At 40.0% G+C, this 25,661-nt stretch overlaps 1 protein-coding gene across 1 annotated transcript; it reads right to left on the bottom strand.

Annotated features, from left to right (window-relative positions):
* Positions 1-23,773: 23,773 nt before the first annotated feature.
* Positions 23,774-25,216, bottom strand: LOC115514032 (spliceosome RNA helicase DDX39B-like). The gene is given in 3 exon segments (XM_032593176.1): positions 23,774-24,643; positions 24,646-24,677; positions 24,680-25,216. Coding segments are annotated over 3 exon segments (1,278 nt in total). The 5' UTR covers positions 25,128-25,216; the 3' UTR covers positions 23,774-23,845.
* Between the last annotated feature and the right edge of the window lie 445 nt (positions 25,217-25,661).

Raw genomic sequence — 25,661 nt, 5'->3', positions numbered from 1 at the left:
TAATACCCTCTACGTCCGTTCATTTTGTCACAGATGGTAAGATTTCATTCTTTTTATGGCTGAGTAGTATCCCATTGTACATATATATATGTATATACGTATACACACACACACATACACACACACACACCACATCTTCTTTATTCATTCATGTGTTAATAGATGTTGTACAGATTCTATCTGTATCTTGACTTTTGTAAATAATGCTGCAATGTACATAGAGACAAAATATCTTTTGAATTAGTATTTTTGTTTTCTTCAGATAAATACCCAGAAGTGGAATTGCTGGATCACATAGTAGTTCTGTTTTTAAATTTTTTGTCAGGAACCTCCATACTGTTCTCCATAGTGGCTATACCACTTTGCATTCCACTAATAGTGCACAAAGTGTCCTTTTTCTCCACATCCTCCTTAACACAAGTTACTTCCTTTCCTTCCTTCTTTTTTCTTTTTGATACTAGCCATTCAGACAGGTATAAGGTGAAATCTCATTGTGGTTTTGATTTACCTCTCCCTAATGGTCACTGATGTTGCATATCTCATCATGTACCTGTTGCCATCTGTATTTGGTGTTTTTTGGAGAAATGTCTATTTAAGTCCTCTGCCCATTTCTTACTTGATTACGTTGAGTTTTTTGGTTATTATTGAGTTGTGTCTGTTCTTTGATACATTTTGAATATTAACCCATTATCAATTACATCATTTGTAAATATCTTCTCCCATACAACAGGTTGATTTTTCACCATGTTGATGGTTTTCTTTGCTGTGCAATTTTTTTTTTTTTTTTTAGTTTTGTACAGTCTCATTTGTTTGCTTTTGTTGCCCTGGCCAGAAGAGATAAATCCTAAACAGATAATTGCTAAGACTGGTGTCCAAGAGCTTGCTGCATGGGTGTTCTAGGAGTTGTATGGCCTCCAGCCTTAGCATTTAGGTCTTTAATCCATTTGAATTAATTTTTGTATATGGCACAAGAAAGTAGTCCAGGTTCAGGGGCGCTTGGGTGGCTCAGTGGGTTAAGCATCCGACTTTGGCTCAGGTCATGATCTCATGGTTCATGAGTTCAAGCCCTGCATCGGGCTCTACCCTGACAGCTCAGAGCCTGGAGCCTGCTTCGGATTCTTTGTCTCCCTCTCTCTCTGCCCCTCCCCCACTTGTGCTCTGTCTCTCTCTCTCTGTCTCTCTCAAAAATAAATCAACATTAAAAAAAAAAAGAAAAAAAAAAGAAAGTAGTCCAGGTTCATTCTTTTTGTGTATTTGTCCATTTTTCCCAACACCATTTATTATTGAAAAAACTATCTTTTCCCCAATAGTATATTCTTCCCTCCTTAGTCAAAGATTAATTGACTGTATACACATGGTTTATTCCTGGACCCTCTGTTCTCTGTTCTATTGATCTAAAGGTCTATTTCTGTGTGGATAACATACTGTTTTGATTACTAGAGATTTATAGTATAGTTAGAAATCTGGAAGTGTCATAATGCCAGCTTTGTTCTTTTTTCTCGAGACTGCTTTGCTTATTTTAGGACCTTTGTGTTTCCATATAAGTTTTAAGATTGTTTGCTGCCAACTTTTGCATCTGTGTTCAACAGACATATGGGCCTGTAGTTTTCTCATTTGCAGTTTTTGTTTCTTTTTGGTGTCAGGATAATACTGGACACATAGAATGAGTTTGAAAGTCTTCATTCTTCTTTATTTTTTGGAATACTTTGAGAAGGATAGGTATTAACGCTTTTTTAATGTTTGGTAAAATTCACCTGTTAAACTATCTGGTCCTAGACTTTTTTTTGTTGGGAGTTTCCTTTTTTTTTTTTTTTTTTTTTTACTGATTCAGTTTTATTAGTAGTTATCAGTCTGTTCAGATTTTCTATTTCTTTTTAATTCAGTCTTGGGAGGTTGTGTGTTTCTAGGAATTTATCTATATCTCCTAGGTTGTTTCATTTGTTGACATGTAATTTTTGTGGAAGTCTCTTATGATCCTGTATTTCTGTGGTATCTGTTGTACTTCTCCTCTTTCATTTCCAATTTTCTTTATTTAGGCATTCTTTTTTCTTTTTTTTTTCTTTTTTTTCTTTTTTTTTTTAATTTTTAATGTTGATTTATTTTTGAGAGAGAGAGAGAAGAGAGACAGAATGCGAGCCAGGGAAGGGCAGAGAGAGGGAGACACAGAATCCCTCTGTGGGATTCTAAAGCAGGCTCTAGGCTCTGAGCTGGCCGCACCGAGCCCAACATGGGGCTCAAACTCACAGACCATGAGATCATGACCTGAGCTGAAGCTGGACATTTAACTGACTGAGCCACCCAGGTGCCCTAGCCCTCTCTTTTTTCTTGATGAGTCTAACTAAAGGTATATTAATTTTATCTATTTTTGTTAAAGAACCAGCTCTTATTTTCATTGATTTCTTTATGTATTTTTTAATCTCTATTTCATTTACTTCTGCTCTAGCCTTTATTATTTCCTTCCTACTACTGACTTGGGTTTTGTTCCTTTTTTCTAGTTTCTTTAGGTATAAAGTTGTTCATTTGGGAATTTTCTTGTTTGTTGAGCTAGGCCTTTGTCACTATGAACTTCCCTCTCAGAGCTGCTTTTGTTATGTCCCATAGATTGTAGCTGTTGTGGTTCCATTTTCATTTGTCTCAAGGTATCTTTTTATTCCCTTTTTGATTTCTTCCTTGACCCATTCATTATTTTGTAGAAGGTCGTTTAGCCTCCAAGAGTTTGTGTTTTTTCCATGTTCTTCTTCTAATTGATTTCTACTTTCATTCTACTATGGTTAGAAAAGATGCTCGATCCATTTTAAATCTTCTTAAATGTATTAAGATTTGTTCTGTGGCCTAACATGTGATCTATCCCAGAGAATGTTCTGTGTGCACTTGAAAAGAATGTGTATTCTGCTGGTTTTGGATGGAATGCTCTGTATGTATCTAGTAAGTCCATCTGGTCTAATGTGTCATCTAAGGCAATGTTTCTATATTGATTTTCTTTCTTTTTTTTTTTAATTTTTTTAATGTTTCTGTATTTTTTGAGAGACAAAAACAGAGACAGAAACAGAGAGACAGAGCATGACTGGCGCAAGGGCAGAGAGAGGAAGACACAGAATCCGAAGCAGGCTCCAGGCTCTGAACCGTCAGTATAGAACCCAATGTGGAGTTTGAACTCACTAGCCATGAGATCATGATCTGAGCTGAAGTCAGACACTTAACCGACTGAGCCACCAGGTGCCCCTATATTGATTTTCTGTCTGGATGGTCTATCCATTGATGTAAGTGGGTATTAAAACCCCGTACTGTTAATGTATTGCCATCATTTTCTCCCTTTATGTCTGTTAATGTTTGCTTTATGTATTTAGGTCCCCTTTGTTATGTGCATAGATATTTACAAGAGTTATATGCTCTTGTTGGATAATCTCTTTATCATTATTAATCATTATTATATGTAATCATATAATCATTATTTATGCCCTTCTTTGTCTCTTGTCACGGTCTTTGTTTGATATAGGAATTGCTACCACACCTTTCTTTTCATCTCCATTTGCATGAAATATTTTTTTCCATTCCTTTGCTACCAGTCTTTGTATGACTTTAAATCTGAAGTGAGTCTCTTGGCCAACTGAGCCAGTGTCCCAAAGGTGTTTCTTGTGTGAGCTACGTGCACCCTCCTATTGTGGCTGGATCACGATTGGTGAGGACTTGCTGTTGTATGAGGCTTTGCCCTGCTCTGACTGTATGCTAGCCCCTGGTAGGGCTGCTACACACATGCTGTTAAGTGTGGCTGGCCCTGAGCCTGTCTGGCTAAGATACCTGGCTGCAGCTGCTACAGGCACACTGTTGTGTGAGTTTGGTCCCCTGCACCCCTGCCCAACTTTACACCCCTGGGCCTGCTGGAGGGCAGGGCCGGCCTCCACTGTGGCTACAAGGTCCAGTTGTGACTGTTGAAGGCATGCTAGTGTGCAAGCCTGGGCCCCCCAGTGTGGGGGCACTTGGAGGGACCACTGATGCTGGCCAAGACCTCCCACAAGGTGTGGTGGGGCAAGGGGAGCTGCTTGAGAGCTGCTAGGGAGGGTGGCGTGCCACTTGGGAGGAGTGCTGAGCTGTGTTGGGCAGGTCGGGTAAGGTGAGTCCGTAGGGGAACGCTAGTGCTAGCACAAGAGGTGGACAGTGTCAGAAATGGCACCCACCAGTGCTGAGCCAGCTGGGTGGAAGGGAAGTGACAAGAAAATGGTGCCCACCAATCCTTCCGTCTCTGAAGAATGTTCTAACAGATCCCTGCCTCTCCAGCACATGCCTTAAAATTAGTCAATGGCTCTCCTTCACATGATACCCAGGGGCTTTTCAAACTGTCACCATTGCACTGGAACTCAGAGTGAGTGAGATTGTATGTGGGCTCTTTAAGAACAAAGTGTCAGTTTCCTGCTGCCCTCTGACTCTGCAGACCTAAGCCCTGCTGGTTTGCAAAGTCATTCGGGGTGCTTGTCTCCCCAGTGCAGGTTCTCTGAGCTGAGGAGCCCAATGTGGGATTTGGACCCCTTGTTCCTCAAGGCCTCCATGGTTACGATATCCCTCCGCTTGTGGGTCACTGCTGTGGGTCACAGGCTGTGGGTCCTGACTGGACTGTGTCTCCACCTCTTCTGCCCATCTCAGTGTGGTTTTTGCTTTACATCCTCACTTGTGTAAGGTCTGTTCTGTTAGCCTTCAGTTAGTTCATCCTCAGAGATTGCTGTCCTATATGTATTTGTCAGTTTTGGTGTGTCTGTGGGAGGAGGTAAGCTCAGGACCTTCCTACTCCACTGTCTTGATCCCCTCCTTCAACAAATATTTGTGGAGTATTATGTTCCTTGTCCCCTACCAAGCAAACAAACAAACAAAAGCTGATGTACAGCCCTTATCCTTAAAGATTTTGCATGCTAACTAGGAAGTAAGACATGGACACGTAGTTTTTTGAAAGTATGAGGTAGTGAAGGTGAAAATGCCTGAGAATTGAAAGGAAAATAAATTACCATAGGCAAGGCCAACTTCTGGAAGCCAGTACGAATGGAACTAAATCTTGGAGGAAGGCAGTAATTTCAGCCTGGAGGAGTCATAGAAGTAAGGGATGCTGGTGGATATGCGAACAGACTATTCCTGAGTTTAGAGAAACCTGTGTGTCTCCAGCTGCCCATAAGAAATTAAATGATTTAAAAATTTGAAAGAATGAGACTATTGAGAGGCAAAAGAGGATTCATGAAAGGAGACAAAGGAAAATACAATACAAAGGAAGAGAACTAAATTCCTAGGTCTCTAGGATCCCAGACATTTCAAGAAGAAAGACCAATGTGTAGAACTAAAGAGCGGTTAAAGAAAACAAAGAGAAGGAGGAAAGAAGACCACTGGATTTGACAATAAGGATCCCTTGGAAGGTATAATTTCAGAATATATATAACAGAAAAGTTAGAAGTCAGTTAAATGCTTCAGTGTCTAAATGATTGATAAGGAGACCACAGTAGATACGGTGACCTGATTTTCTTAACTAGAAGTCAGGTCATGTGATCTGACAACAAGATAAACACATTTACAGTCAATTCTATCATAGAAATTTCAGGATCTGTTTTATTTCCATAATAAACCAGGTACTTTACAATTTTGAAAATCGGAATAAGGAAATCACTTTGCATATTCAGAGGACAACATCCCATTGAGGTAATGTTGGGGTACTGGATCCTAAAAGAAGTTAGAAGGATCAGGGAACAGAAGCCGTAAGAAAGTTTGAGAACATTGAAGTAAAGCTAAGAAGTAATCACAATCCCAGAGTTATTGCCATCTTCCAAAGGTAAAGCCAGAGAAAGTACCAAAAGAAGAATGAAATCTACAAATTAATTTTTTAAATTTACAAAATGGCACATAAAACTATGTTCTAAACGTTTAAGTATTAAGCAAATGTTTGCTATTAATTACTCCATGGCGGTCTTTCCATCTTGTGAGTCTGACTTCCCCAATGAGACTTCAAAGTATGGCACTACATTTTGTACATTTTCATATAGCCAGCACTCTACTCAGTTCAAAGCCTTGCTTTCCTCAGCAACCATTCTTAATGGGATGGAGAAAATATGGTGAAAAGATAATCTCATACTACCCTGTATTCAGATCTGACCTCAAATACCTTTCACCAAAAAACAAACCATCTTTTTGCATTTGTTTTCTTTATTGTTACCTTATAATAAATTAGGTTTTCTCTATCCATCTGTCTTCACCCTTCTTTGTATTCCCAGACAAATGGACTAATACCACTCCAACCATCACTTTCTCTTTTTCTGCTCCCTACTGAAGGTATTGATCTGGCATCAAAGAAAATATTATAATCCCTGTGAAAATGACATAACTCCAGACCAACCAAATTCACTAAACCGCAATCATTTTTACCTATTTTTTTTAGGAATTTATCAGAAGATATCTATATTGAAAAAAATCACCTACCATCTTTCCTTCTGGTAAAAACTGTTCTAAGCAGGAAGATTATTCTGAAGGAAATTAAATTAAATATCAACTCGATTGTGTTATTTTTAAAAACATTCATTTAGCTCAAAACTTACAGGCAACTAATTTTGTTTGTTTCTTTTTTCTAGTTCCACAGTACTTACTAGATTTCCTGGCCAGTTTTCTTATTGTTCTCTTATTTTGACTTAGCTAGTTTACTGTATACTTACGCACAAATTGCATCAATGTATAACCTGAATTTTTAAAATTATTCTTTAGAAAACAATTGCAGGAAATAATAATCTCAAACACAATGCCTATATTATGAGGTCATTGAAGCTGGAAAATCTCCCTGCTCAAACTGGTGACCCATCAGCTTGCAACAAAATCCTGCTACTTTGCTAGCAATTTGGGGGATGTGCTCACACATATGATCCCTCTAAACACTTTTCATTATTGCACACTAAGAAGAAATTCAATTTAATACATGATGAGCCCATCCAAATGACTCAACACTTTGCCAACTGAAATTACCTTTTTAATAATGTTATTCACGCTTTATTCAGACAGGAGTGTCATCACAGAGCTGGTGTATAATAGGTGAGCCATAGAACCTCATAGGCTCTCAAACACAGTCTCTTTCAAGAAGCATTATTTTTCAAAAATGTTAAAGCTCGTCTGTTCTGAGGGGCCAGATGTTTTAGGTAGTCCCAATGACAAATATATTTGCTTTTTTCAAGTATCAGGTAATTCAGTTATACACACAATATTACGTCAAGAATTTCAAGTCATGAGTACTCGTTCATTCAACTCAACAAACGTTTGCTGATCACCCAAGATAGATCAGCACCTGCTCTGTCATAAATATAGAGATAGAAAACACAGTCCCTGCCCTCAAAGAGGAATTTTGGAGGAGCCCCAAGGGGTACATTGAAGTTGGCTGGTGAGAAGGACAAGCAAGAGGATTCAGACAGCCAGGACAACAGGCAGATGTAGAACTGAAACCCTGGGATGCCTTTATCAGTCACATTCACAGTCACGCATAAAAATGGACCCATCCCAAAAAATTAGATATAAATTTTGATTCAATAAGCATTGATTAAGCACCCACTACCCTCAATCAATTGTGTGGGGTTTTTTTTCTAACATAAAAAACATCTAAGCTCATATACAAGGCACTGTGTTCTGGGCACTGTGAGAGATGCAACACAGCAAACACAAACTCTGCCATTAAGAAATCTGATTTCCAGCTAAAGTCTAAGATAAGCTTAACTGTTTTGAACATATGCTTATTTAAGTAAAATCCACCTGATGGCAGAAAATCTGCACAAAAAAATGGCACAGACCAGTGAATGGAGCACATTCTCACATTAGTAATATATTTGCAATATTCTTACTTATATCACTTTGCAAATTTTAAGCACTAAATACAAATGAACTGTTGCCCAATAAGCAGAAGGTGACATTCGTACACATCACAAGTTACTCTACCACAAGGTAGCCTATCTGAAAACAAAAATATTAGTCATCTGTGTTTTCTTCCCTTGTGAATTTGTATAAATGACAGAAAAGTTGTTTGTTTGTTTGTTTGTTTGTTTAGTAGTAACCCAAGGGCACTCTCAACCGAGGGTTCTGTCTGTATTTATTATCCCTTGGGCATTACCACTCCTGCATCTGGCCTACCGTGACAATAAAAGACACTCAACAAATTGTTACATTTCTGTGTTTCTGCTTACCTAGTGAGGAATTGTTTCTGAAACAAGAAGTGGATTTCTTTTTAATTTTTTTTAACGTTTCTTTATTCTGGGAGAGAGAGAGAGAGAGAGAGAGAGAAAGTGCGTGCATGAGCAGGGGAGGGACAGAGAGAGAGAGGGAGAGAGAGAGAATCCCAAGCAGGCTCCGTGCTGTCAGCACAGAGCCTGATGTGGGGCTTGATCTCACGAACCATGAGATCATGACCTAAGCCGAAATCAAGAGTCAGACACTCAACCAACTGAGCCACCCAGGCTCCAAAAGAAGTGGAAATTTTATTTCAAATCCCTTATAACTTCCTTAATTGTCCAGATGACAATGCAGGGCATGTCCCCTCTGACATTGGAACTCTTAAACCACCCGTTCTGATATTATTTTGATGCCCAGAATTAAAATGCCTGCCAAAGCAAAAGAAGCTCATTAACCAAGACGTTCTTCTTGGCATGTTCCTGAAAGCTCACATTCTGTTCTTTTTTTTTTTTTAATTTTTTTTTAACGTTAATTTATTTTTGACAGAGACAGAGCATGAGCGGGGAGGGGCAGAGAGAGAGGGAGACACAGAATCGGAAGCAGGCTCCAGGCTCTGAGCTGCCAGCACAGAGCCTGACATGGAGCTTGAACTCATGGACCACGAGATCATGACCTGAGCCGAAGTTGGACGCTCCACCGACTGAGCCACCCAGGCGCCCCACTCACATTCTGTTCTGTTGGTTTCTGGGCCAGGTCTCGCCACTCCCCCACCACACTACATTCTATACATGGCTCAAAGCAGCTCTTCTCAATCTCCTTGTCCACCCGCCCACATCTCCTCACCCAGCATTGCCTTTCCTCGCATCTACTTAAGTATCTGAGGGCAAGTTCGAGTGAAACATAGTACAATACTTAGGCTTGTACTAATACCTCCAGTTTACAACCAGGGAACCTAGTATTCTAAATGATCTGCACACACACTGTCTACCTACTTTACAGAAGAGATTTGTCTTCAACGTGGACCCTGTCCCCTTTTATTCTCTTGACAGTCACGTCTCTGATTTGGACCCTCCATAATTTTATATTTGGCCTATCTTTTCCCCACCTTTAGTTTCCTAGACACTGTCTTCCTCCTTTTTCCATTCTTCCTTTCCCACCCTTTTCCTCTATCTTATACCGTATCTCTTCTAACTCTTTAACACTGTGTTCAGATTGTCAGTCCAGTCTGCCTGGTCTAGTAAACCCTACATATGTAGCCTCCTTGACCTCCTAACCCTCCTTCACCATTAAATATCTTCACAGAATAATCTTGTACCTTATTGAGACTATTTTAACAGTTTTTTACACATTAATAGCACATAATCTCAATGTGTTCCTTAAAATACATCAGTGAAGTAGGTAATATTTCTTGTTTCACAATGTTAGCAACAACAGCAACATTAATAAAAGCTAACACCATCTGACCATTTTAAGTCTTGGGCAATGACCTACACACTTCATATATCTCATCTGATGTGATCCTCATTGCAAGGCTATAAGTCATAGTATCATCATCCCCATTTTAAAGAGCAGGAAACTAAGGCCAGTAATTACCTTGTCTAAGTTCACATAAGTATTAAGTGGCAGAGCCTGTGCTTGAACACAGTGCTAACGCCATAGCTAATGTTCCAACTTATCTCAAGGCCATTTGTTCCTTGAGCTATGATTTCTTCTTTTGTTTAAGAGCAGGAGCAAAGATGGGGCAGCTGGCTTGCTCAGTCAGTAGAGCATCTAACTCTTGATCCCAGGGTCATGAGTTCAAGCCCTATGTTGGGCAGGAAGCCTACTTTAAATAAATAAAATAATTTTTAAAAAGGAGAAGGGAAGAGAGAAAGAGGTAGGAGTATATAAAGGAACCTTCTTCAAAGATCTGTTGTATAGATCAACCAAGAAAGGCACAGAGTACACACTTGATGTCAATTTCTTTCCCTGCCTTTAAGCATTCATTGAAGACCTACTCTGTGCGAAGTACTGAACAAGGTGCTTGTATAGATGGGCGTAGAGAAGTGATGAAAGAGTCATGGTTCCTACCATCGTGGAACTTATGGTGTAAGGAAGGAAGCTGCATTTCCCAAGTACACGATACAAATCATCTGTATTACTTCTCATGTGCCACCTGCTATATGACTCCTTTCTTAAAAGTGTACTCCCCTTCTTCATAAACATTCTCCTTAGACTCCTCCTAGGATGTTTGATGTGCTTTCTTTTGTAATATAGCTAATATCATGCAACTTTCATTTCATGTTACCATGGTGATGTCCTTGACGACTGGAACTATGTCCCCCCTATGTTCTGCAGTCTTGCCAGCCATTAACACACAGGAGGTACTCGATAATTATGTCCTAAATTTAACAATAGAAAGACACTGTGAAATTATGTCTCTGTGTCTTTGAAATTTCAAATCAAGGAATTACTACTTTGGTGATTAGATCAGATTTTCCTTCTTATGAATGCTGCCTTATACATGAGTTATTCACCACTCTGCAACAAACTCTTCCTGGAGATGATTAGCCAAGATGTGATTACCTAAGATATCTGCTTAACTCAGTGGTCCCTTATCTCTTTTTAGTGAAGACGGCCCGATAAACAATGAAGAAATAGTTTTAAGTTAATTTTTACATACCTGAATTTCTTAGAAATGTTATCTCAAAAAACCTGAAGAAGTACATCCTCTTCATTACAAGGTCGTAATTTTTTTCTAATAATTACGGAGTGGGAGAGGGTAGGGAAATAAATGCTGACAGTGGGAGAGAAATGCTGGAAGAGTCTTATCTATTCCATAGTCCACCCCAAAGCAGCCACTCCTAAAGGTGAAGTCTGGGTTTCATCAGCCCCTGTGGAGACACATAGTTGTGCTTGTACGCATGCGCGCACGCTCTCTTTCCATCAGAGGTTCACCACCGTGTTCTTCAAACCTTACCTCTCACCCCTGAAGAGTGTACAAAGAATGAAGAAAACCGGTCTGTTACAACACTACAAGGTTATGGGCAAAAAAAGTCATGACCTGCTGACTTGGAAGTTAGTCACTCACTACCCGAGTGCGGTTTTACCTCAAATGAGATTAGAAACAAGAACCCAGAATTTGGAGACAGGCTCAATGTCTCAGAATCCGATTAAACAAATAAAACATTTAGAAAGCAGAAAGATGTGATCACCACGCAACAGGGTTTTGTTAAAAGACGAAACCCAGGGACAGGATATTATGCCAATAGACACAGCCTTGTAGGAATTCCTTTTTTTTTTTTTTTAATGTTTATTTTCGAAAGAGAGAGAGACAAAGCTTGAGCAGAAGGGCAGAGGGAGAGGGAGACACAGAATCCCAAGCAGGCTCCAGGCTCTGAGCTCTCAGCACAGAGCCTGATACGGGGTTCAAACTCACCCATCGTGAGATCATGAACTGAGCTGAAGCCAGATGCTTCACTGACTGAGCCACCCAGGCACCCCAGGAATTCCCATTTCTAATGGAAGCCCACATTCACATCTCTCTTCCCCAAATGACTGTTAGTTTTTGATGGGTCTATTAGAATATTATTTAAATAAAAATAAAAGGGAAAGGAACTTCATGGCAGACACTTTGTAGAGACAGGAATTGAAAGCATATGGGGATGGTTTCCTTTGTGGGGGGAAGACCCTGAGAAAGAGGAACTCTCTAAACAAATTTATTGACAGAAATGTCAGACGGTAAGAGGCCTGAGAGGGAAGCTCTCGTATTCATTCATTCATTCATTCATTCATTCATCCATCCATTCATTCATGTTGAAAGGAGAATGTTTTAACCAGGACACAGGATGAATAAATTGAAAATGAATAATCCAATATAAATTTTTAAATTGGCCTATTCTTAAATTCATATGTAATCATATCCACATTTTTATGCGCCTCTTCTGATTGTATAAAAAATACATATTGTACAAAATTCAAACAATACGACAATGTGTAAAGTGAAAGGTGAAAGTCCCTAAGACTCCCACATTTCAGAGCAACCACTATAACAGTCTGGTTTGTATTAGCTGGAATTTTTGTTCATGTTCCTACATGTAAACGGCTTATAATTATGCTACACATATTGCTCGGCAATTGTGCTTTTTCATTCCATCAATAGGCAGAGTCCCATGCCAATGTATTTATTTCCCTATCAAGTCATTGCTTCAAATGGTATATTCCATTTCTTTCCTGACCATAACCAAGTTTATGTTAATGGTTTTCTGGATTATTTCCAGGTTGTTTTATTTTTTGGTACCATAAATACCACCTCAGTGAACATCTTTGTACATAATGCTTTTGCATACTTGTGTGAAACTTTTCATAGAGGTGGAATTTCTAGATCAAAAGCCACCTAAAAATATTGTACCAATTACTCATTTTCAACAGTTTATACAGCCACCAAAACTGAGTGTTAAAAATCTTTTCAATTTAGTCCACATGGTAGGAGAAATATTGATCCCTATCGTTTGAATTTATATCAAGGAGGCTGAGAATCTTTGTAGATTGACTACTTTTATTTCTTTGTCTAAAAATTGCCAACTCACAAAGCCACACCCTTGGTTTATTTTTCTATTTTTGTTATTAATCATTTTCTCATTGATTTCTGAGAACTCTACCCCCCCCCCCAGGAATATTAGTAATTTTTCTGGTATCTATTTGCTCTTAGATCCATTTCTCCTTTTCCCCTTGGTATGTATGGGGTGGTAGAGAGATATGAGGCACTGACCCATGCACACTGTTCTCCCATTTGGCTTTTAGCTGAGTTTGGACAATGAGAGGCCCTGGTGGAAGATTGGAAGGTGTGAAAGGCAGAATAATGGCCCCTCCAAGACACCTAGGTTGTAATCCCTAGAAGAACATGTTATGTTACATGGCAAGAGGGAATTGGGTTGCAGATGGCATTATGTTTGCAAATCAGCTGACCTTAAAGTAAAGAGAGCATCCTGGGTTATCCAGGTGGGGCCTATATGATCACAAGGATCCTTAAAAATGGAAGAGGGTGCTGGAAGTTCAAGAACCAGAAAGATGGCAGTAGGAGGGCTTAACCAGTCATTGCTGTCTTTGAAGAGGAAGGAAGAGGCCCTGACCCAAGGCAGGTAGCCTCCAGAAGCTGGAAAAACCAAGGAAACAGATACTCCTCTAGAGCCTCCAGAAAGAAGTGCAGCCTGCTGACATCTTTTTAGCCTCCTGAGGCCTGTTTCAGACATCTGAGTGCCAGACTGTAAAATAATAAATATTTCTTGTTTTAAACCACATAATCTGGGTTGATTTGTTACAGCAGCAGAGACTAACACAGGGGTCCAGAAGAAGGGATAATCCACCCCTAGCTCCTTGGTCAAATAGTATATCCAGCATTCAGTGTGTCCCTCTGGCTTCTGTCTCCACCAGAGAGGCCTGCATGGTTTTGGTTTCAGCTAGGTGACCTTAGGTTCTGGGCTCTGGGAGTACCACATCTTCCATTTTCCTCTTGGTAACCTCTGAGGTGCATCCTCTTTTTGGCTTTTCGCCTCCTTCATCAGCAATGAAAACAATTCCTATATTGGATTCTCTATGTTTCAGATCTTTAGAGATCTCTTTTGCTGATTGGATCCTGCTTTGACAGAGTCTGTACAAGGGTGTAAACAGATGTTTTTCCAGCTTGATGTGTTTGTTTGTTTACTTTTGACAGTGTTGTCATGCCATTCAGAAGGTTTAAACTTGTATGTAGTTAAACTTATCGACTTCTTTCTAATGACCTTTTGAGTTTTATGTTACAGTTGAAAGGTCTTTTCTCCTCCAAACTCATAAAAATATTCTATCATTTAACCCAGTTTTAAAATGTTTATTGATAAATAATATATAATCCCAGAACTATTTATGTCATAAATGTACAGCTTGCTGAATTTTCATAAACCGTAAAAGCTCTAGTCAGTATAATATCACTTTTTCACTTAAGCTGAAATGTTTGGATTTGATATTGGATATTGGAATTAAGATTTGTTTTCACTTCAATGATTAGCTATCCATAATGTTTGAGAACAGTAATCCGGATTTCTCCTACAGATTTGAAATGCAACCTTTATCATATACTTAATCCTGTATCTACTCGATCAGTTTCTGTACTCTGATCTATCTATACCTGTGCTTAATGTTTTAATATAAAATTGTGAGAAACACTCCCTCTCACCCTGATTACTCACCCTCAGAATATAATCTGTTTTAAACATTTAAAATTTCAGAAGGGCCTTGCCCCTGCAAGAAAAAGTGAGTCAATATAAAAAACAAGCCCTAGGTTAGTGAACATAGTTGTTAGTAAATCGTTATGTATAACTCTGTGCAGATGTTTGTGTTTCTACTGCTGGTTTAGCCAGGACCTGGTACATGTAAATATTCAGTAAACATGTAGTTCCCAAGTCTGACTGAGCATTAAACATATGCCAGACACATATTTTGACTACATTGCAACGATTAAAAATCAATCTTCATCAGAACTCATGATCAAAGCTGCATATAGCCATATAAATTGAAATAATAGCATAAACAAACAAATCTGAACTTTTCCTTTTCTTTAAAAATTATTATTCTGTGGGGCACCTGGTTGGCTCAGTCGGTTGAGCGATCGACTCTTGGTTTCCACGCAGGTCATGATCCCGGGGTTGTGGGATCAAGCCCCGCTTTGGGCTAGGCAGTAAGCGCAGAGCCTGATTAAGATTCTCTCTCTCTCCCTCTGCCCCTCTCCCCAGCTCACATTTGCTGTCTCTCTCTCTTTCTCTAAAATAAATTTAAAAAAATTATTTTAATAAAAATTATGATTCCAGTTGAACAAGAAATGCATCTGTCTTGGAAACAGATTGATGATGGGCAAAATATATAATTATTCTGTGGTAAGTTTGTATGAGTAATTTGAAAATGATATATCCATAAAAGCCAATTCTTTGGTAATTGACTAAAGCAGTGTCTCCATAGATTCACAAATTGTCAAAGATAATTATATCTTTTAATTATCAAAGACTTCTTTCTAAATCTTTTTCTGTTGTTTGGTTAAAGAGAAAATTGGTTGTTTCTCTCTTTTTTTTTTCTTGAAACTCTTTACTATGTAAATGAAGATAATATGGATTATGTTGTGTGTGATTTTGAAGTTTTTCTTCTCCATGAAATATTGAAATGGTACAATTGATATCCTGCCTTTCATTTCTCATTACACCACGAACAGAATTCCCAAACAAGAAATTTTTTTCTTGACAGATCATTTAATTGGAAAGAAATTACTAGAAATTAAATATACTTCATAAGCCTTATTTTCTTTAATGCAGTGAATGCCAACATTCCCAACACTTCTACAAAAAAAAAATGCAATTAGAGGAAACATAATTTCTATTTTCTTTTTTCTATTGTTATTTAAAACCTTGCAAACAATTACGACACAATAAGGATTTAATGTTCTTTCCAAACTCCTTCTCAATATTTATTTTTTATACTCAATATAGTTCATTGCATTTTTCAGCTTCTAGAAGCCACCTAGGACTTCTTGACTTGCAGTTCCTTTCTCTGTCCTCAAGGCCAGCAACTTTGCATCTTTCCAATCATTTTTCAATAGTCGTATCTTCCTCTGACTGACTCCTTCTGCACCTCTCCTCCACTTTTAAGGATCCTTGTAATTACACTGGGCCCACCTGAATAACCTAGGATACTCTCCCTATTTTAAAATCAGTTGGGGGGCGCCTGGGTGGCGCAGTCGGTTAAGCGTCCGACTTCAGCCAGGTCACGATCTCGCGGTCCGTGAGTTCGAGCCCTGCGTCGGGCTCTGGGCTGATGGCTCAGAGCCTGGAGCCTGTTTCCGATTCTGTGTCTCCCTCTCTCTCTGCCCCTCCCCCGTTCATGCTCTGTCTCTCTCTGTCCCAAAAATAAATAAACGTTGAAAAAAAAAAAATCCTGTTAAAACCAGTTGATTAGCCACATTAATTCCGTCTTAATTTTTCCCCCGGCTATTTAATGTAGCATATTCACAGGCTCCAAGGATTAGCACATGAATATTTGGGAAAGCCATTATTCTCTCGACTGTAGTATAAACATTTACATACATTTTATAGGCCAAGATTCAATTGCAGAGATTAGCTAGCTTAAGCAGAAAAGAATCTATTTCAACGGCCTCAGAACTGGTGGTCAAATAACTAACTGGATTTCAGCTAAGCTTCCTGGAGTCATTTCGAAAGAACAACAGGGCAAAGCTAGGTTGCCAGAGAGCTGACGATACTGATATAGTCAGGTGTATATACATGGAATCTGGAGGCTGTGGGTAAGGCTGTTGTCTGTAAAGGCAGCATCACCTCCGCTACCATCAGAAAGCTGCCTCCGCTAAATTGGAAATCCAGTGCTCCCCTGCTGACTTGGGTGGCTTCTGCCATTATTCACACCAACAAAATGGATGCCTCTTGCCCTCTCTCCTCACTTAGCTCCGTTTCAAAATCAAGTGTCATGCAAGTGCACCTGACTAGAGGAACCTAAATCACATCAGGAACTCTGATTATAATGGAGTCTGGGCGATTTATTTTTAGTTTTCCAGCTTCTGCAACACAGGAAGGCATAATAACAAGAGGTTAAGAATGGATATTGAACAGATTAACCAAGATATCTGCTAGGAGCACTCATGGTATGTTTCTGGAAGGAAATGTAAGACATCAGTACAGTGGATGGAGTGGTTGGAGGCTGGGATGGGAGAGACACTGTTTTTTCACTGTGTGTCCTTTGTAACTATTGAAATTGGTACTTACTTGGCACATGTATTGGTTTTTCAAAACTAAATAATTGTTTTAAAGTTTATTTGTTTTGAGACAGAGAGAGAGAGGGAGGGGCAGAGAGAGAGAATCCCAAGCAGGCTCTGCACTGCCAGCACAGAGCCGGTTTGGGGGCTGGAACCCACAAACTGTGAGATTATGACCTGAGCTGACATCAAGAGTCAGATGCTGAACCACCTGAGCCACCCAGGTGCACCCATAACTAAATAATTTTTAAATAGTAAAGAGCAAAACAAAACCAAGTAAACTAAAATAAAAAGATCTCTAATGATTCTGATATAGCAGCTGGTCCACAGACCAGGGTAAACACATTGATTAATATGCTGAAATTACTGTGTTTTCTATTTGATCTGGTTGAGGAAGAACATAGGTGCAGCAGTAATTGATAATTATTGGATTTTCTTTTATATTATTTTTATTATTTTGACATCACTTGTGGAAAAAAAATCATTTCTACTGTTACATATTTTCTTTACCCTCCATTTTGCTCTCATTTGTTACTTTCTCATTTCTTAATGTGACTAACGAACATATACACAAAAGACTGACTTTCAATTATCAGTCACTTGGGTAAAGCTGACCATTTGGACTGAACTCCATAGCCAGGAACCACAGTCCCACTGTTGGCACCTGCAAGGATTAAAGACTGGATGCCAAAAAAGGAACATTTCTGTAGGATGGTCTTACAAAACCAAAATCTATTAAATCATGAAAATATTTTGAGGAGTCAATTAAACATAATGCTGAGCCTGAGGGACTAGAAAAGGGCTTTATTTAACGAAATAGGGGAAAAAATGGGGAATCCAGAGGAAGTGGTATTTTGGCTGGGGAAGATAATAAGTTGATTTATGCAACATTGGGGTTGGTAGCTGGTCTTTCCAATACCAGAGTCTGAACATTCAGTTGAAACGAGGAACTGAAATTTAAGAGAGGGCAAATCTGCTGGCCGTATGCATTTAATAATCATCAAGCACATGTAAAACCTTTATTATAAAGGTCTTGATGAAATCTGCTTTACCATAGGCTCAAAGCATGATTCCAATGTATATAGTGATATGAGTCTCACTGTTAGTAATAACAAATGAAATCTATCAGTAGGAATTGAGTAGAAATGGTAACCTGAGGCTTTCTTTCTGGGAAACGTGGCATACAGCCCTAACTGTAATCAAGTTGTTGATTCCTTTGGGCATATGTCACTGAATTGGTCTGTGGACTCCCAGGGGCTAGAGGAGTAAGTGGAAAGCTGTCTAGTCAGCTGTTGACCACAGTGCATCATCCGGGAGAAGGTACGCCGAATCCCCCTCCACACCAGTTGAGAGATTTCTGAGAAAATGGGACTTCATTCTTTTTCCAGCTTTATTGAGAAAGAGTGGTATAGAAAAAGCTGTACCTAATAAATATATACCATTTAGTTAGTTTGAACATACGTATGCATTCTTGTTACCGTCACCACAATCCAGGTAATAAGTACATCTATCACCTCCAAAAGTTTCATTATGTTCTCCTCACCTTTTTTTTTTAAATGGGAACATGAAATTGACCATTTCAATGAAATTTTAAGTGCACAATACTTTATTGCTAACTATAGGCATTGTGTTGTACAGCAGATCTCTGGAATTTACTTACATCACTATTGACTCAATGATAGTCAATTCCCTTTGGAATTGGGTCATTAATTGCTCAGGAAAAGCAGTATGTAACTTTGTGTAGAAATGCTTAAAATGAGTCTTCTATGTCTCACGCGCACACACACACACACACACGCACACACACACACACTAGCTGCAGAGAACGTGCCTTCAAAAGTTAATCATTGACTAGAACCAGAAAGACATTTCTCCACTGCTCTCAATATCACAATATGTGACTGTAGAAACCTGCATGTACACTTATGATTCCCTGGAGAATTCGCTGGGCGTGGAGGAAGAAACTGCTTCAAGCAGTGATCTGACCCGTGACCAGAAATCTGACTCCACCAAAGTAGTTGTAGACACTTTCAGATACGATCTCAGCCAGTTAACAGCAAGAACGACAGGAAGCAGGAGAAGGGCCACCTGCCTGGGGCCAAGGCTTCCAGGACCCCAGATGACTCAGATTGTTTCTAAGGTGGGCAGGAGGAATGCTTCCGTGGAAGCGTAGAGGTGGCTGGTGAATTTCCTGTTCTGCTTGGTACTAAAAGTTCTGCTCTATCCATCATTTTTAAGGCCAGGATGCTGGGAAATGTGACTGTTGGCACCACATATCAAATAGAATATCCTGTCACCGAGATACTCACCTCTGCAGTGTGATTTCACATTGCTGAGAGGCTGAAAGCATCTGCTCAAAATTACTTCCTGATCTCCAGAGGCAAGGCAAACAAAAGCACAAAGGAAATATTGGGACCTCATCAAAATAAAAAGCTTCTGCACAGCGAAGGAAACAATCTACAAAATTAAAAGGCAACCTATGGAATGGGAGAAGATAGTTGCCAAATAACATATCTGATGAAGGATTAGTATCCAAAATATATAAAGAGCTTATCAAACTCCACAGCCAAGGGGGGCCTGGGTGGCTCAGTCAGTTGAGCATCTGACTTTGGCTGAGGTCATGATCTTTGGCTGAGGTTCGTGAGCTGGAGCCCCACACTGGGCTTGCCACAGTCAGCATGAAGCCTGCTTTGGATCCTCTATCCCCTCTCTCTCTTCCCCTCCGCCACTGGTGCTCTCTATCTCAAAATTAATAAACATTTAAAAAAATAAATAAATAAAACTCAACACTCAGAAAAGGAATAATCCTGTTAATGGGCAGAAGACATGAATAGACATGTTTTGCAAAGAAGATACCCAGCTGGCCAACACACACATGAAAAGATGCTCAACATCAGGGAAATACAAATCAAAACCACAGTGAGATATCACCTCACACCTGTCAGAATGGCTAAAATCAACAACAAAAGAAACAACAGGTGTTGGCAAGGATATGGAGAAAGGGGAACTCTCTTGCACTGTTGGTGGGAATTTAAAACACCAAACAAACAAAGGGAAAAAAACAGAGAGGCAAACCAAGAAGTAGACTCTTAACCATAAAGAACAAACTGATGGTTACCAGACGGGAGAGGGGTGGGGGGGATGGGTTTAATAGGTGACTGGGGGCAGGATGGGTGACTCAATCAGTTAAGCATCTGACTCTTGGATTTTGGCTCAGTTTGTGAGATGGAGCCCCGTGTCAGGCTCTGCACTCACAGTGTGGAGGCTGCTTGGGATTCTCTCTCTCCCTTTCTCTCTGCCCCCCCCCCCCCCGCTCACTCTCTCTCTCTCAAAAAAAAAAATCATTAAAAAAAATAGGCGATGGGGATTACGGTGATGAGCATTAGATGAGGTATGGAAGAGTTGAATCACTACATTGTACACCTGAAACTAATATAACTCTGTATAACTGGAATTAAATAAACTAACTAGAATTTAAATAAAAACTTAAAAAATTACTTCCTGAAACTCCTCCTGAAGTTCTTTGAACACAGAGGTGCTATGCCCTGTTTTGCAAGCCCCTAAGTGCTTCCTTATCGGGGAGGGGGTGGAGGGAATGTGTCCGACGGCAGGTAAGGGAGGGGCTGAAGAACCACCAAGTTCATTAGGGCAATGGTTCTATTTATTATTATTTTAAGCAGTGGCGTCTCCTTTATTTTTCCAAACGAAAATTTATAGACAACCCTGATACAGAAAAGCAGAGCTAGATTATTGGCATTTCCGTTCCTCTGCTACGCCCCAAAAGCTGGCCCTCCTAAATTTTGAAACTACTGCAAAGTAGCAAGCGTTTTCCTTTAAAGTGTGAACACCCATGCGGCAACTATGTTAAGCCAGCATCTGATCTCTTCATGGTTTAATGCCCCTTAGTTTCATTCATTTCAATCAGATTTCTGTTTTTCCTTACCTGGCTGAAATACATGCACCAGAAATGTTAATTTTAATGAAATAGAGGAAAAATAAAATTAGTTTTGAAGCGTGCCTCAGGAGGGCTTTGGGCCTGGTTTCGGTTAGAAGAGACAAAAGCTAGGGAACTGTGACCATGAGGACTGGCTTACTGCCACCTCACTAGGCACTTGGGATACTTATTGCCTGTGTGACCTTGGACAAGTTACTTGACCTCACTATTGCCTCCTTAATAACATGGCCATAATAATAGTACATATCTTTTAGCCTTCTGACGATCAAACGAACTGATATTTTTTAAGCCTCAGGACACTGTCTGACACACAGTAAACATTTTGTAAGTATGCAAAGTAACCATTCTTGACTCAGGATTCATAGTTGTGAAAGGTGGCTCTGCCTTAAATGGGACACACATTAAATCCATTACACAAAAGTTATCATTTTCCTGACATCAGCACTTTGTTTACTCAGAAATAATGTGATAAAAGTTGGTCTGTTTCTTTACAAACACAATGTCAACAAAACCAATAACCTTTGACATCAAAGATTATTACTACAGGGGCACCTGGGTTGCCCAGTCAGTTAAGCGTCCGACTCTTGATTTCAGCTCAGGTCATGATCTCACAGTTTGTGGGTTCGAGCTCCACATCAGTCTCTGCATTGACAGCGCGGAGCCTGCTTGAGATTCTTTCTCTCCCTTTCTCTGCCCCTCTATTTCATGCTCTTTCTCTCTCTCTCAAAATAAATAAATAAACCTTCAATTTTTTTTAAAGATTATTACTATAAAGAATATATTGATGGATGAGAAATTTTGAAGGGAAAAAGTATAACAATTTTTTCATCTGCATTATAAAAGCAGAAGTTTGTCACCAAGAAGTATCCTAGCGCAAAGAATTATCAAGTGTGTGCACTTGCCAATATGAAGCAAAAATGCACTTTGAGTGTTAAGAAATAGAAAAGGATTTAATAGAAAAGAAACGTCAAAGTACTATGCAGGTGATCAAGAAATTTACCCAAGATGTAGAAATACTATGTAAACCTGCATTTTCTGATTACTCTGATTCTCATCCCTGTAATTTTATAATAGAAATGTGGCAGGGTTTCATGGCTGAAAGAGGCCATAAAAGGCATTCAGTCCAACTATTAATCTGGCTCTTGAAGCTATGCTTGCCAAGTAGAATTCAGTCTATCCTTCAAGCCTACCTCTAACTGGAATTAGCTACTCCTTGAGGCAAAGAAACCTTTCTTCAGATACCTCTGAATGATAGAGTTATTTACATTAGTGTGTTTCACTCTGCCCTCATAGGGCCTGACAGAGTAAGTCTAACCCTTTCTCACTGATCCCTTGAAAGATGTGAAGAGGGAAGCACCTGCCTGGCTCAGGGTGCAGCACGTGACTCTTGATCGCGGGGTCGTGAGTTCGAGAGCCACATCAGGCATAGAGATTACTTTAAAAAATGTGAAGACAGCTTCTTACTCCTGAGTCTTCACTTTTCCAAGCTTGACATCACCAGTTCCTTCAACCCTTGCCAGCTGAGTTATTTTATATGTCTTTCCCCTCCTGGTTGATAGTCTCCATTCGAGGTTTTTCAACAAACTTTTTGAATGCATCAGATGTCCCGACTAGTAAATTCTGCCACCTATCATTCTAGACCCTCTACTTCTACTAATGAAGCAATGAGCACTTTCAGTGACTGCCCTGTACCCATCTTTTCCTGTGGTGTAGTAGGGTTTGGGGTTTCAAGCATGATTCATTCTGTCCCGGTTGAAAGTGAAATTCAGTTTATTTGGCAATCCGTTTCTTTCGGATTATAATTTACTGCCATTCACCCCACTCACTCTATCAGTTTCATGCCACCTGAAAATCTGACAAATGGCTCTTCACTAATGTAAAAATCTGTCGTAGAGTCAAGGACAAAGAGAGATCTGCAGCCTGCTGACATTGACACTACTGATATGCTAAATCACCTTCTAAATAGTAGAAACATTTTACAGCTAGACAGGACTTACGAGTAAATGAAGCAGGCAGGTGGTTTCAAAGGTAGCACCAAGTTTTCCCAACCTACCAAAATGCATGCGCAGTTCATTCTCAATACTTTGGGTTCTAATAGTATCTGAGATTTTCCTTCTATTTAAAACAAGCTAACATCAAGTGGCACTAAATGCGTTGGTCTTACCTGCATGTGAATTTATCAGCAAATTCCGGGATGGCAGATTTTCACAGGGAGTAGAGTGGAGACTGCTGGAAGGCCCAGGATATCTGAGAAGTAAGAGAATTTGAAAGGAGATCGAAGACACCCTTGCAAATTCCACTTACTTCAGTTTATTCAGTGTTTTTGGACCTCAAACTCTTTTCACATCTGATTACCTAAACTTTCATATGAATTTAAAAATAATCTCACCCTGGGCGCCTGATGGCTCAGTCAGTGAAACATGAGACTCTTGATCTTGGGGTTGTTAGTTCAAGCCCCACATTGGGCACAGAGCTCACTAAAAATAAAAATAATCTCACCTTTTTCTATGATATAATACAAAATGTTATAATGGGTTGCGGGTCTCAGATGAGGGATAAACAAAGTAATAAAAAAGTGAATCTGGGTTCCATAACCACAGCACTACAGACTTTTTAAGAAACAAAAGTCAAATCCTAAAGAAGAGGTTTTAAATTTAAAATATTTTATTTTAGGTCAGCATACATAGTATTTATTATTGTATTAGGAAACTCATTTCATTGTATATATTCCTGGTGTTTTTTTTTTTTTTTTTTTTTTTTTTAGTTTTGTTAAAAAAAATTCAGACGATTCAGGAAACAGGAGTTTAGGAGTGGTGGTGATGCAAAAGGCGGAAGTCATGGGGTAGGGTGTGGGGGTTGCTAGGGCAGGTGGCAGTAGTGTCTCCTTCACCCCCATGCCTGCTGTCATCTCCTGAAGAGGGACAGACGGTCACACTCCAAAACTATGGGTGAGTCCTCTACCGTGTCTGTTCAGTGTAGGAGGAAATGTCTGTCTCATCTGTCAGCTCACTAATATTGACTTCAAAGCGATCCTGCACGTCATTGAGGATCTTGGCATCGTTTTCATCTGACACAAACGTGATGGCCAAGCCCTTGGTGCCAAACCGGCCTGCTCGGGCCACCTGATGCAGGTAGGTGTCAGAATCCTCAGGCATGGCAGAGTTGAAGGCAATGTTCACCCGTTCAATGTCCATGCCTCGGCCAAATAGGTTGGCGGCCACAAGAATTCGTCGTTGAGAATCTTTAAACTGCTGATACCGAGAAAGCCTCTCCTCCTGGGGCATCCCTCGGTGGATAGCAATGGCTGGGAAGTTCTGCTCCACTAGAAGCTGGGCCAGGGCAATGCAACGCTGCACAGACTTCACAAAGATCACCACCTGATTGAACTCAAGGACATCGAGAAGGTCAAAGAGCTTCCGGTTCTCCTCGTTGTCCTTCAGTTTCACATAGTACTGCTGCAACCCATGCAGCGTCAGCTTCGTCTCATCATCCACGAAGATCTCCATTGGGTCTTGCATGAACTTGCAGCAGACAGGACGGATCTCTTTGCTCAAGGTAGCACTGAACATCATGACCTGCTTCTCACGGGGGGTCATGTAAAAAATTTCCTGGACGCCCTGACGCATGTCGAGCTGTTCAAGCATCTTATCACATTCATCCAAGATAAAGTGTTTAATGTGTTTGAGATTGAGACTCTTATTTTGAGCCAGGGCTAGGATGCGGCCAGGGGTCCCCACGATGATATGCAAGCAGTTTTCTTCTTCAGCACCTCTTCATCCTTCTTGATAGACCACCAAAAAACACCGCGACCTTGACATTGGGCATGTATTTAGAGAAGCGCTCGTACTCCTTACTGATCTGAAGAGCCAACTCCCGAGTGTGACACATCACCAGCACAGACCCCTGTCCAGTAACTGGCTCCGGCTGTTGCAGTGTGTCCAGCACAAACACTGCTGTCTTTCCCATGCCTGACGTGGCCTGGCATAGAACGGCCATTCCCAAAATGGCCTGAGGGACGCACTCATGCTGGACTTCTGATGGATGCTCAAAGCCACAGTCAACAATGGCCCAGAGCAACTCTGGCTTCAGTAGGAAGTCACGAAAGCCAGAGCTGTGGATGGAGACATAGGAGCCCTTGACATCCTTCTTGGCAGGGGCCTCAGCCCCATCTCCCCCTGCTGCTGTCTCCACCTCATCTTCATAGTCCAAGAGCTCATTCTCCACATCGTTCTCTGCCATTCCTTGGCCGGCAGGGGGAGAAGGGGAGGAGTCTCCGGAAGGGTTCACGCAGAGTAAGTGAAAACAAGGGAGGAGAGTGGGGGCTTGAGCAACAGTTTAAAAAAACAAGCAAACAAACAAACAAACAAACAAAAAACCTAGTTTCTGATAGAAGAGCTGAGCAAGGCGAGCGCATATGGCCTATATTCCTTAATAAGAGTCATCATATGTAAAGATATCCAGTCTTTACCTACTTAACAAATAGGAATTATCTAATTATCTAATAATTAAATTAATTAAACGGTTATTAGATAATTAGATCATTATTAGATCACTTTAATTTTATAAGGAATATTTACTTACCAACAAATACATTTTAAAGGGCATATTATATTTACTTTGGAGAAAAATTTAACTGTTAGGGCACCAAAAATTGATAAATGCTCTCATAAATTGGTGTTTTGAATTTTTGCATTTTCCACTTAAGAGCAAATCAACTGCTCTCTTTTCTTTTGAGTTTTGTTTACTAATGATGAGGTAAGAGGGGTTGCAAGC

The sequence above is a fragment of the Lynx canadensis genome, chromosome B2 (genome assembly GCF_007474595.2).
Source record: "Lynx canadensis isolate LIC74 chromosome B2, mLynCan4.pri.v2, whole genome shotgun sequence".
NCBI lineage: Eukaryota > Metazoa > Chordata > Mammalia > Carnivora > Felidae > Lynx > Lynx canadensis.
Note: the sequence above shows the minus strand (reverse complement) of the source record. Positions and strands in the feature narration are given on the sequence as shown.